Consider the following 14,685-nt stretch of genomic DNA (forward strand, 5'->3'; position numbering starts at 1 on the left):
GAAGAGAATATTCCACTTAAAAAGACTAAGAGCTTTTTTTAAAAAAAATAACTGGAACATCTAGATGTGAAAAATATAGTATGAAAGTGAAAATATCAACAATTAACAGTGGACCAAAGACAGCTGAAGAGACTACATACTAGACACTGCAGACACCAAAACAAGAGGAGAGGAGTTAAAGACCTAAATAAATTGAATATATCCCATGCTCATGGGTTGGAAGGTCCAATAATGTAAAGATGTCAAAGCTCCCCAAATTGATCTATAAAGACTAAATTGTCCATTTGTTAAACATCATTTCCTAATCCTAATATTAATAAAACAGATCAATGACTACTGCAGCTAAACTTGAAGCAGACATTATAAAATCTACAAATATTATACACTATGTGCTGTTAATTCTTTCCTCTACTATTTCTATTAATTTAATTATACTCTTTCATTTTAAGCATAAATTTTGTAATGACATCCATTTTTATTAAGATATAATTATTGGATAAAGATAATCAATTTTTCAGATTTTATTTTATTGGATAAATTTAAAAGTTAACAAATAAGAAATTACACAAATCATATTATTCCACCCATTTTTATTATGAAAGCCAATATTTTAATATCAAATTACATTGAAATGCATCCTTATTAAATTATAAATTTTATGTTTTTATTGAATTAGCATACTTTAGAATGTGATTATTGTTATCCTTTCTAATATTCTTCTCAATTTTCTTTGTCTTTTTAATATATTCTGCTGCCAGGTGTCCTACAACATTGTAATTGAAGGGAAAACATACACTGTGAACCTAATGCAAAAGTAGGTGATCTTTATTATTTTATCACCTGTCTTTGTTCTATTTAAAATTATCATTTATAATTATCCAGAATGTAATTATTTTGTATTTGTAAACGTTTCCACTTACTGACTGTTTATTTGTTTCTTATTTTATTCTTTAAAACAACATTCAAAATCTATAATGAATATCTAGGACTTGAATCCATAGTTTACCAGTATGCTCTCATCTTCCTCCTTCCCAGTAGCAACAGATTTATTTTTGGTTATCCATGTTGCTTTATAAAGGATGCATTTGATAATTTTTTGTCTTTATTAAAACGTGAGTATTACTTGCTTTTGAGTTTCTTTACATTCAACTCTATTTGAAAGAACATAGAGGATTTTTAGGTAGAAAGAGTAGTGATAATTAAAAAAAAAAAGTTTACATACTGTGTCAGAATATATTAAAGATTTGGAATATAATTGTAATTAGCCAAACTTAATTCCATGTCAGCCGATGAATTTGGAGAAAAGAAGCACATGATACTAAAGAATAAAGAAAAATGAAAATTGTGATGGACCTTTTAAACAGAAGACTAAACTCCTAAGAATAATGACAAGCAGAAGTCTGCAAACGAAGTTACAAAATCAATACAAAGATAAGAAATACTTCTGTATTATTTCTAGATTTCACAGCTGCAATCCTTTTATACACCATACAGCTTGGAAAACATTTTCTATGTATAAAATGAATGATACTAGTTTGAAGGAAGATATTGAGAACTGACTCAAAATTACTTCTTTCTGAATTAAAAAATGCTGCATTTTTGCGAGGAATATTATTCTATTAGTTATTTCATCACTTTTTTCTTTTCTCTTTGATGAACCTCAACATAACCTTTCCATGAACTAATTTTTGTTTTGTTGATCATCTATTATATATGATTTTTGCATTATTGCATTGCTTTAAATTTCTTTGGGTTTATTTTGATCTTTGTTTCTAACTTCCTTAAATGAATTCTAAGTTGATTACTCATCAACCACTTGTATATTTTCTAGTCTAAGAATTTAAGGCTAATTTTTCCCCCAAAGTATTATTTAGCTGCCCCCCACTTCTTTGGATATGTAGAATTTTCTCCATTTCATCATTAGCAAACATTTTCTAGCTTATATTACATTTCTACTTTGTCCCATAAATTATGTCATTGTATCTCTTAGTGTCAATACATGTGGCACTTTTCTAGTTTTTAGTTCTAATAATTTTTGATCACAGAATATTCTCTAATTTTAATCCTTTAAAAGTCCTTGAGATTTACTTTTTGATGTAATGTGTATTCAGTTTTTGTAATGTTCTATATGTACTAGAAAATAGCATGTATTCTCCAGTTATTTCAGACAATGTTTTTTAATCATATCATAAAACTCTTCTGCTATATCCAAACTGATATATATATATATACTGATATATATATATACACACACACACACACATATATATATATATATATATATATATATATATACACACACACACACACACACACACACACACACACATACATATATATACATATATATTTTAAAGATTTTATTGGGGAAGGGGAACAGGACTTTATTGGGGGAACAGTGTGTACCTCCACGCCTTTCTTTTTTTTCCCAAGTCAAGTTGTTGTCCTTTCAATCTTAGTTGTGGAGAATGCCGTTCAGCTTCAAGTTGTTGTCCTTTCAGTCTTAGTTGTGGAGGGCGCAGCCCAGCTCCATGTCCAGTTGCCGTTTCTAGTTGCAGAGGGCACAGCTCATCATCCCCTGCGGGAGTCGAACCGGCAACCCTGTGGTTGAGAGGACATACTCCAACCAACTGAGCCATCTGGAAGCTTGGCGGCAGCTCAGCTCAAGGTGCTGTGTTCAATCTTAGTTGCAGGGGGTGCTGCCCACCATCCCTTGCGGGACTGGAGGAATTGAACTGGCAACCTTGTGGTTGACAGCCCACTGGCCCATGTGGGAATCGAACCGTCAGCCTTCGGAGTTAGGAGCATGGAGCTCTAACCACCTGAGCCACTGGGCCGGCCCTCAAACTGATATTTTTATTTATTCTATTATTTTGTAATATATATGCAATGAAATTTTCCACAATCATTTTCAAATTGACAAGTTTCTTTGTATTCTGTAAATTTTGAATTGTATCTTTTGAGATTATAAAAGTTTTTAAATAAACATTTTAAATAGTTTATCTTTTCTTGAATAAAATTTTAACATTGTGAAATGACTATTTTCTAGCAGTTTGTCTTAAATTTTAATTTATCTGATGTGCACGCAGTTACATTAACTTTCTTTTTGTTTAGTATTTGTAAACTGTATTTTTCTTTTTCAATTTTTTATTTAGTCTAGATTTTTAAATTGAGCCTGTAATTCTTTCTTTTAATGCAGTCCAAATTATCATTTTTACTTTGTATTTTTTTCATGTTTTAAAATAAACCATTGTCTACATATAGTCATAAATCCAAGCTATTTTCTTCTAATGGTTTTCATTGTTTTCACTTTCATATTTAACTCTAGAATTCATCTAGAATTGATGTTTGTGTATTTTGTGAGCATAGGAGTCAAGATTTAATTTTTTTTCATGTTAGCATTCAGTGAATCCAGCACATGCTATTGAAAAATAATTTTTTTCTCACTCCACTGTAACATAATAAAATGACTATTGATGAGAGGATCTCTTTCTGTACTCCTTTTTTCCCCTTCTGTTAGTTTATATGTTTATTCTTGATCCCTATTTTATCTATGGAAACACCACACAGTATTTATTACTAAGACTCTGTAGTAGGCTTGATACCCGAGCTAGTTCTACAGTTCTAAGATGTCCTTGATTTTCTTCATCCTTTGATTTTCCATATATTTTTGAAATCATTATTTTTTCTTTGGTACCATTTATTTTATATCCCTGTTTTTCATTATGTCCATTTTAATGCACCCATTATTTTATATTACACTATGTTCCATCAACTGAATTTTTTTGTTATGTATCCTTTTACTCTTTTTTTAGTACTTTCTCTAGATTACCATATTAATTCTGAATTGTTGAATCTAATGTACATTATTACTTTTACCAATTACTCTATATTATTAGATCCTAAACCTTTTACTTGCACTTATTGTGATCTACCTTCTCATTATTTTTTATATATCATAATCCTGGATACTTTTAAACCCCAATAATCTTTTACTATTGTTTTTAGTGAAGTCAATATTCCTTTATATTTAACCATAAATTTACCCATTCTGATGCTCTTTATTTCTTCTTACATTTCTGTTTCTGCCTGTGGCTAATTTTCAGGTCTTGGGATTTCTCTGTATTTCTATTACAGGTCTGCTTGTTTTGAATTATATTTGTGTTCATTGTTAAATCTTAACTCTATTCTTAAAAACTTTTTTTGCTGGAACAAATTCTAGGATGACTTTTTTAAAATGGCTTTCGCCCTTTTTCTATTATTATGTTTTAAATTTTTATTAAATTTACTAGGGTGACATTGGTTAATAAACTTATATAGGTTTCAAGTGTACATTTCTATAATACATCATCTATACCACCCTGAACCTGCCTGATCTCATCTGACTTTAGAGCCTTTAAATTATCATTTCATTGTCTTCTGGCTTTCTTCATTTCATTGAAAAAGTAGCTATAGATCTTCTTGCTGTTTCTTTGAAGGTAACATCTTTGTTTTTTCCCTTGATACTTTGAAGGTTTTATTTTTGTTTCCATCAGTCTTTTAAAAAATATTTAGGTATGATTTTTTTTAATTTTATTGTGCTTGAATTACGCAGAGCATATCGATTCTGTATCATTAATTTTGAAAATATTTTGCTCTTATTTTCAGAGATTTTAAGTTTAGTTCCTTGGCCTGCATGACCACCAAAAGTTCTACTTGTTTCTAGTTCCCAATAGCAGCTTTGTCCTTGGGACAGATATGGATATTTGGAATCTTTCTCTGCCAACAAATAGTGCCTGAATATAACCAGCTAAATTACTTTATAGGACTTTCAACTCAGAATTGGTGTATTCCCTGGAGTCCCACCCCATTGTGGGTCCTTTTGTTTTTTGTTATGACAAGAGCACAAAAAACTTTGCGCTGTGTGTCAGTGGCTTGACTCTTGTACCTGTTGCTTCAACAAATACAGACTGTCATGGCACTCACAATCTTTATATTATACTTGGCGGGCAAAATGAAAATTGGATACCTACACCTACCTTTCTCATTATAGAACCTTTTAAACATATTCTTCTCATATTTACAAATAATATATTTTAATGTGAGATCTCCATCTAATCTGTTGAATTTATGCCATATCAGTTCATTATTTTATTGACCATTTGCTATTTTTCAGATATTCTTCTAAATGCTTGAGATGCATTAGTAAACAAACTGGATATGAATCGCTGAGTTTATATTGTTATCAGATGACACTAATAATGATTTAATAAATAAGTAGATCAAGAAGAGTGTTAGAAGACGGTAAATGCTGAAGCAAAATTATAAAGAAAAGTAAAAAGTATCTTTTGGAAATCTAATGCTTAATAATTTTTTTATATGCTTGTCAAGATAAGTCTCCCTGAGAAGTTCCTATATAAGCAAAGACTTGAAATAGCTGAGACAGTGAGCAGTGTTGAAGGACCTCCCAGGAAAGGACAACTTCTGCAAATACCCTGAGGCAAAAGCTTGCCTTTGTATTTAAAAAACAGCTAGGAGGACAGTGTGATGGTAAAAGTGAGTGAGGGGAGGACTGGAGACCAGGATTTTTGAGTGAAATTATAACAAAATTAGAGAATCAATCTCTCTGTTTTCCCTCTCTCTCTCTCCCTCTGCCTACCTACCTATTTATAATAGCATAATAAAATAAAATTTCAAATTAAAAGCTTAGGAAAAACATTTTTCATTAAACACTTTTAATCTTTATTTTACAGGGCTTTTTTACCTCATAATTTTAGAGTTTATGGTTATAAAGGCGCAGGAAGTAGGAAACCTTTCGAACAACAGTTTCAGGTATGATTTTTATTGTCTGTTTTGCCTTTGTTATGTGAGTTTCTGTGATCATCTTACTTAGGATCCACTTGTTGCTGGAGTACAAAGGGTTGCAGTTATGTTTTGTTTTGGCGTGAATTTATTTCTTTTTGATGATGTGTCTGAGTAAGGCTTATTACACAGATGATTATGCAAACCAAAAATAATTGTGATGTTTTTAGGCCATTATTTCATGGTGCTGTACATGTATGTGCTTATGTACCTGTGGGGAAAGGATTGAATATGGTGTGAAATACTTCAAATGAAAAAACATAGCTTGGGTTAGAAAAGCTAAATATGGGAAGCAAAGAAGACTCCACATATATGTCTGAAGTATTTTCAGAGACCAAGTAAATACATACGGAATTTCATGTACATTTAGGAATATATTAAGTTTTCATATATTTGGAATGCTGGGAGCTTCATTTTATGTCTATTTTTTTAAAAAAATAATAGAGAAGTGTGCATATAATTGCATTAATTACCCATACCTAAAATGCTGTTTTTTCTTTTTACCTTTGCCTTGCCTTACCAATTCCTATTGATTTTTCCATTTGTATTGCTGATTTCTATGTAGTGAATCTACCAGTACTTTGAAATTAAAGCATTTTTATAGAGATTAAGCTTCTAAAAGAAGAAATAATAGATATGTGAATAATTGCTTTAAATTTTGCTAAACAGATGGGGCAAATATATTTGAGTTATCTATGGAGTAGTCTATACAGATATATAAATAATACATAGTCAAATTATATTATGACATATATATATGTATGCATGTATATATACACACACACAAGTATATATGTACATGTATGTGCACATTGCATGTATATGTGTGTGTGTCTGTGTGTGTATGTGTGTGTATGTGTAAGAGACAGAGAGAGAGTTAGAATTAAAAAGACAAAGAGACATATATCCCATGCCTGAATTTTATACAATTCTACTATACCTAACACTTAACCCCGCCCCCTACCTCTAAGGAGGTAACCACGAAAGATAAACGTATAATTACAAAGACAAAGAAAAGAATGTTTTATTAGCCTGAACATGGAAGTTGTTGCGTATTGACCTCAGTTAAATGTTGCCCTCAAATGTAATGAATATAACCATGAGCTGCATAATGATGTACAATGATATACAATGGTCGTCCCATAAGATTATAATGGAGCTGAAAAGTTCCTAATGCCTAGTGACATCGTAGCCATTGTATTGTTGTAGTGCAATGCATTACTCATGTATTTATGGTGATGCTGATGTAAACAAACCTGTGCTGCCTGTCCTGGAAAGGTGTAGCACATACAATTATGTACAGTACATAATACTTAATAATGATAAACCACTATGATACTAGTTTATATACTTACTATGCTATACTTTTGTCATTATTTTAGAGTGTACTCTTTCTACTGGAAAGAGTGTACTCTTTCTATTGAAAAAAAGTTTATTGTAAAACAATATGTTGTGTTACTCCTGCAGCAGCCTCATGTATCTCACTGAACTTGGAGTGGGGGAAGGAGGATGTGGTCTTGGCTCAAATAACACAGGCTTTCATGTTTCTTACTGTATTTTCATAAGTTTTCTTGAGTAACTGTTTATTCATTTTCTCTTAGAATCATTTGTCCCTTTGACTATTTGCGAGGGTTTAAATGGTTGTTTATTTATAATTTTCATTCATTTTGCTGGGGTCAGATTTGTGGAGCTCATCATGTTGTCATACGAGCCATCAGTTCTCATCTTATTTATTTATTTATTTATTTAGATATTCAATATTATTTTATATTAATTTCAGGTGTACAGCATAGTGGTTAGACATTTACGAGTACATAATTTAAGAAGTGATCTCCCTGACTAGTCTAGTACCTACCTGGCAGTATGCGTAGCTATTACCGTATTTTGGACCATATTCCCTATATTTTACTTTACATCTGCATGACTATTTTGTAACTACCAATTTGTATTTCTTATTCCCTTCACCTTTTTCATCCTGCCCTCTAACCCTCCACCCCCGCCCAGCTATCACCCCAATAAATCTAGTACCCATCTGACACCATACACAGTTAGTACAATATTATTGACTATAATCCTTATGCTGTACCCTATATCCCTATGAATACTGTGAAACAATTAAGGTGTACCTCTTAATCCCTTCATCTTTTTCACTCACCCCCAACAGCCCTCCAATCTGGCAACCATCAAAATATTCTCTGTATCTATGAGTCTGTTTCTATTTTGTTTATTTTGTTCTTTAGATTCCATATAAATGAAATCACATTATAACTGTCTTTCTCTATCTGACATACCACACTCTGCACAATACCCTCTAGTTCCATGAATGCTACTGCAGATGTCAAGAACTCATTCTCATCCATGGCCAAGAAATATTCCATTGTATGTATGTACCACCTACTTTTTATCCATTCATCCATTGACGGACACCTAGACTGCCTTCATATCTTGGCCATTATAAACAATGCTGCAATGAACATATGGATGCATTTGTTCCCTCGAAGTAGCATTTTGGGTTTCTTAAGATAAATACCCAGGAATTGGATTACAAGGTCCTTTGTCTCTTGTTATAACCTTGGTTTTAAAGTATGTTTTGTCTCTTGTCTTGCTACCTCAGCTTTATTTTTTTCCCATGAAATATCATTTTCCTATCCCTTTACTTCCAGTCTCTGTGTGCCTTTCAATCTGAAGTGAGTCTCTTGTAGGCTGCATATGTAAGGGTCTTGTTTTCTCAACCATTCAGCCACCCTATCTTTTGATTGGAACATTTAATCCATTTACATTTAAAGTAATTGTTGATAGATATGTGGTTTTTGCCATTTTATTATTCTTTTTATTTATTTATTTTTTTTTCTTTTCAACTTTAAGACATCCCTCTAAAATTCCTTGTAATACTGGTTTGGTGGTGATGAATTCTTTTAGGTTTTTATTTGTTTTTGTTGTTCTTGGAAACTCTTTATCTGTCCTTTTATTCTAAATGATAGCTTTGCTGGGTAGAGTAATCTTGGTTGTGGGCCCTCGCTTTTCATCACTTTGAATATTTCCTGCCAATCTCTTCTGGCTTGCAAAGTTTACATTGAGGAGTTACCTGACAATCTTATGGGAGCTCCCTTGTAGTAACTAACTGCATTTCTCTTGCTGCTTTTAAGATTCTCTCTTTTTCTTTATCCTTTGGCATTTTAGTTATGATTTGTCTTACTGTGGACCTATTTGTGTTCATCTTGTTTGGGATTCTGTGCACTTCCTTGGCTTGTATATCTATTTCCATTGCCAGTTTAGGAAAGTTTTCTGTCATTATTTCTTCAAATAGATTTTCAATTTATTGCCCTTTCTTCCGGTATCCCTGTGATGCGAATTTGGTATGTTTGATGTTTTCCCAGAGGCTCCTGAAACTATCCTCAGTTTTTTGGATTCCTTTTTCCTTTTTGCTGTTTTGATTGGGTGTTTTCTACAACCTTATCTTCTAAATTGCTGATTTAACTCTCTGCTTTATCTAATCTACTGTCGATTCCCTCTCATGTATTCTTCATTTCAGTTATTGTATTCTTTATTTCTGACTGGTTATTCTTTATGTTTCCTATCTCCATTTTTATGTTTCCTATCTCTTTATTGAAGTTCTCCCAGAGATCATTGAGTGTTCTTATAACCAGTGTTTGGAGCACTGCATCTGGTAGACTGCTTGTCTCCATTTTGTTTTTTTCTTTTTCTGGAGCTTTGTTCTTTTATTTGAAACATGTTTCTTTGTCTCCCCATTTTGGCTGCCTCGCTGTGTTTGTTTCTATGTATGAGGTAGAGCTGCTATGCCTCCTGGTCCTAGTAGAGAGAGGCCTTATGTAATAGGTGTCTTGTGGGACCCAGTGGTGCAGTCTCCCTGGTCACCAGAACTGGGTGCTCCAGTGTGCCCCTTGTGTGTGTTTTGTGTGCCTACTTTTTGTGGTTGAGCCTTGGTTGCTGTTTGTACATCAATGGGAGGGATTGCCCCTCAGCCTGATTGGCTGTGAGGACTGACCTTGACTACAGTGGAGGAGCTACTGACCCCACAGAGCAGGGCACCTGTCCAGTCTGCCCTCTTGATGTGTTGTCCTTGAAGGTGGCTGGGTGATGCTCTAGCTTAGTCTGAAGCTGGCCACCAGGAAGGCCAGCACTGGGTCCTCCTGGGAGGGGACCAACTGCAAGCCTAGTTTAACCACAACATGTGCCCTGCCTGGGGCTACCTGGTATAAGCCACAAAGCAATCTGCAGGTGACCCCTCCCGCACCAGGCTTGGAGGTGCCTTGAGAGGACAATCTGTGAACTGAGACCAGCTGTTGCTAGTGCCAGGCTTATGACTGCTCAGCCAAAGGTACGAGACACACAGAAGCCAGATGCTGCTTGTTTGGGTTTTGTGAACATTTGAGAGATTTTATGAAAGTCCACACATGAGCTAAGATAGGTTATTTTTATAGAAAACCCACTGAAAGTGACTTGGGTGGGCCCAAATGTTGGGTGGGGTGGGGTCTCAGGGAATCAGTAGGGCAGGGCAGACGAAAGGTGATAGTACATTTGATGGAGATGCAGATATGACATCTGCCTGCCTCTGCACGCATGAAGGGGGAGGGCTTAACAAAGAAGCAATGGCTTTCACCAGCTACTCTGTCTACTCCATCTGGAAGAAAGCTGCCCCTCCAGCCCTCACCCTGAAGCTAGACCACTCATTCCTCCCTGTATGTCCCTGGCGCCTTTAGAGCTGCTGCCTCAGCACTGAAGCTCAGAGTGAGTGAGTCTGACAGTAAGTAAGTCCATTCGTGGGTCCTTTAATAGGAGCACTTCGGAGTGTAGCCACCCTCTGGCTCTGGCTTACTCATCCACAATCTCTGCTGGTTTTCACAGCCAGAAGTTATGGGGACTTCTTTTCCCAGCACTGGAATCCTGGGCTGGGGAGCCTGGGACCCCTCACTCCTCTGGGGGTACTTATGTAATCAGGATATCACTCCCAACTTCTAATGGTCACATGAGGTTTTGGGATTAGCCTATTCTGTGTCTCTGTCCCAGTCTTGAGGTGGCTTCTTCTGTATGTCTGTAGTTGTAGGGTTTCAGTTCAGCTAGACTTCAAGTGATTCTCAGTGACAGTTGTTCTGTAGTTTAGTTGTAATTGATGTGGTCCTGAGAGCCAAATCTTCATTTCTAAAGAATAATTTTTCTTAATACATTTTTCTACGTGCCAGGGCATTTTTTTTTTTCTCTCTCAGCACGTTATTCTATTTCATTGTAGCCTGACTCTGGAGCTATGTGTACCTATATCTACCTATGGATATATATATAGTGAGAAGTATCATTGTTTGTATCACTAGTCCTCTGACTGTTATGTGTTACTTTTTTTTGGCTTATTTCAAGATTTTCTCTTCACTTTTCATTTCCATTAGTTTATTATGATGTGCTGAGTTCATTATATCATGATAATGCACAAAAACCAAACAAATGAAAATAAGCAAAGGACATTTATTCAGAGCTTGATGTACATAGCAAGGGAGTCAGCCACCAGCACTTGTGTTTTGACAGATACACTAAGACAGCAGAGGAGTGGTAGAGCTTCATATAGTGGAAAGTAAGGAAAACTTCAGGTATGTCCTGATTGGAGAGTGGTGGCATAGGGAAGCTGTAGGTAGACTAACTAGAAGTGAAACATGCTATGTGATTGTCTAGGGGTACATATTTGGCATTCTATGGTTGGTCTTATGTTGGAGGCAGAGACAAAATTTAGGTAAACTGACAGTTTTTAATTAAGTCCTTGGCATTTGGGGCTGTTTATTATATATTTAGCTTCCTGGATTGTTACCAGAGATAGCAATATGACTTCCTACAAGTTCTGATTTGTAGCGGGCTGGCTTCCTGGCTAGTTATTGTCAATAAGGGGGTTGATTTCCTGGGCAGACTGCTGCACATTATGGGTCAGAATTATATTTTTATAAATAATCTAGCCATTGTGCATTTGAATATTCAGTGCCTGAATCTACAAATTGTAGTATCTCAATATATTTGGGGGAAATTTTGATCTTTTTTCCCTAAAATATTATTATGCCTACTTTCTCTTTCCATTTCTCTGGACTCCAATTAGACATATGTTAGGTAACAGCGTTCCACAGGTTGCTATAGCTATGTTAAGATTTGATGATTTGTATATGTCTATTTTTTTCTTTTACCTTTTTTTTCCATCTCCAATGTCTAGTAAGTAAAACCTATCCCATGTGTTACATTTTAAATATATTTTTGTTCTAGAATTCAGAGTTGGCATTTTTATAATCTTCATTTCTGTTCTGAATTTCCTAACTGCTTCCCTATTATGCCTAAATTTTCCTTTTTGTTCTTGGTTACATTATTAATATCTGCTCTGAAGCCTTTTTTTTTTTTTTCCTAACTCCAAAATCTAGGTTATTTTTTCAGGATCAGTTCTCTTTCTGATTTTTCCCTTGACTATGTGCCACATTTTTCTTTTATCGCATATTTAATATTTTAAAACCATAGTGGCTATATTCAGCGATACATTGTAGAACCTGTGACTCTTTAAAGAGTTTTCATTTTTATTCCAGCAGGCAGCTAACTCTGAGTTTATATTTGTAATTGGTAAGAGGGTTAATCCAATACAAGGTACTCTGCTATTACACTCAAATAATTATGAAAAGAAAAATTTCTCTTTTGGATTCATTTTGTTTTTTACCTGTACCTTGCAAAATTAAATCAAAAGAGTATGGAAAAATAATTTTTTGATGATTTTTACCTTGATCCTAATGACCAAGAATGTTACATTTAATTCAGAACAGGAAAAAATATGGAAATGTACTAATTCTTTTTGAACCTGTTGGAAATTTTTTTGATAACTGAGCCAAATGCTCATCTAATAATCCTATAAATCTATCTAGGAAACAATGAGTATTTGACACATACACAACAATAAACATACCTGTTTTAAATATTTGAAAACATTACCTTTAACATGATTTACTCTAATATAGCTATATGTATTTTATCTCTTATTTTTCAGAGTTTTTGCTTCTACCAAGGGTACATTGAAGGTTATCCAAATTCTATGGTGATCCTTAGCACATGTACTGGACTCAGGTTGTGATATATAATTTTATAACTACAAAATGGATTTTTTATTAGAATATTTTTTTGTGTGTGGGAAACTGCTTTTGGAAAGTGTAGTGTGGAAATTCTTGTAATGTCTCCTACCCTTATCCTGTATTAAGATTTTTGATATATTTGGGACCATGAAATATTAATAGCTAGGCAAATACCAATAGCATTACTATTCTGTGCCACTCAATAAGTTTGAGGATACTTAGAAACTTTTTCCTATTTTACAACCTAAGACTAAGACTGAAAATTATCTGCATACTATTAACAAAACCCTGACTAAATGGCATTTTATCAACTTTAAAAAGTGTATTGTTTATTTGCTTATTTTTTGAAATTTGTAGGGGCATATTACAGTTTGAAAATGTAAGTTATGGAATTGAGCCCTTGGAGCCTTCAATTGGTTTTGAACATGTGATTTATCAAGTAAAACATAAGAATGAAGGTGCTTCTTTATATGCTGAGGAGGATATTGAGCCAAAAGAAATGTCCTATAAAATACAAACTATAGAGGTAGGTAATTAATTGAGTAAACTATATGGTTATTACTATTCAGCAACATAAACAATGTATTTTTTTCTGATAAAAATCAGAAATTAATATATAAGATAGATAGATAGATAGATGTACCAGAAACTTTATGACTTATATTGTAAGCCTTAAATCTAGTCATTCAAATTTCCAGAACTCCAAGCTTGTATTTTTTGCTGTTAGTGGCATTTTTCCCCCATGATCTAAACCTTTATTGTCTGTAGATGTACTTCTTTCTCCATATCCAGTATGTCAAAATTTTGATATAATTATACAAATACCATTCACACAAATATTGAAGATACATACCTAGGGTCCTGAGGAGAATCACTAGTATCTTTTAAGGCAACAGCTGCAGGGGCAGAGATTATGTTTTCCTCAAGATGCAGGGTTAATATCCTCATACAGGGATGGAGAAGCTGCTTAGGAGTTTAGTAACCCCAGATTTATCAGAGTCTCCCTCCCATATGTCCCTATTCCAATATTCAGGATTTCATTTCTTCCCAATTAATGCCTTCACTATAACAGTACACACCCTGTGATGTTGGAAATCAATTTGTATTGTAATTCATCTACTCATAAAATGAGATTCTGGGTTTGATTGTCAACCATCTCAGATATGCAACTACAGTAGTTAAGAGTCTTTTTCAGGGCATATAATTCTCCAGAGAAACAGAACCAGCAGGATATATGTATACATGTATGTGTGCACATATGTGTATGTACATAAACACACACACACACACACACACACACACACACACACACACACAAATACATTCACGTATATCTGGACATTGTGGCCCAGTCAAGTTGACAGATAAAATTAACCATCACACCAGGACTACAAAATGTATTTCTATATTTCTCCTATAAGTTTTATTGTTTAATTTCCTACATTTTAATACATGATTCAATTTAAGTTAATTATTGTGTGGTCTGATGTGAAATGGTAAATTCAAAATTTTTCATATGGAAATCTAGTTTTCCCAACACCATATGGTCAAAAGATTGTTTTTTTGTTCCACTGAATTATCATGGCCTTTTTTTCCCCAAAGATCGGTTGACCATAAATGTTAAGGATGATTTCTGCAATTGCAATTAAATTCCATTGGTATTTATGCTTATTTTTATGCCAGAAACACACATTTTTAGTACTATACCTTTGAAATAAGTTTTGGAATTAGTAAGTGTGCATTCTTC

The 14,685-nt window shown here is 33.9% G+C and overlaps 1 protein-coding gene across 1 annotated transcript in view; it reads left to right on the forward strand.

Annotated features, from left to right (window-relative positions):
- Positions 1-14,685, forward strand: part of ADAM2 (ADAM metallopeptidase domain 2) — a 95,902-nt gene that overhangs the window by 1,969 nt on the left and 79,248 nt on the right. Inside the window, exons 3-6 of the mRNA XM_033105169.1 lie at positions 759-814; positions 5,733-5,811; positions 12,857-12,933; positions 13,296-13,464. Coding sequence (XP_032961060.1) covers positions 759-814; positions 5,733-5,811; positions 12,857-12,933; positions 13,296-13,464 — 381 coding nt within the window. The remainder of the gene's footprint in view (positions 1-758; positions 815-5,732; positions 5,812-12,856; positions 12,934-13,295; positions 13,465-14,685) is intronic.

The sequence above is a fragment of the Rhinolophus ferrumequinum genome, chromosome 4 (genome assembly GCF_004115265.2).
Source record: "Rhinolophus ferrumequinum isolate MPI-CBG mRhiFer1 chromosome 4, mRhiFer1_v1.p, whole genome shotgun sequence".
Classification (NCBI taxonomy): domain Eukaryota; kingdom Metazoa; phylum Chordata; class Mammalia; order Chiroptera; family Rhinolophidae; genus Rhinolophus; species Rhinolophus ferrumequinum.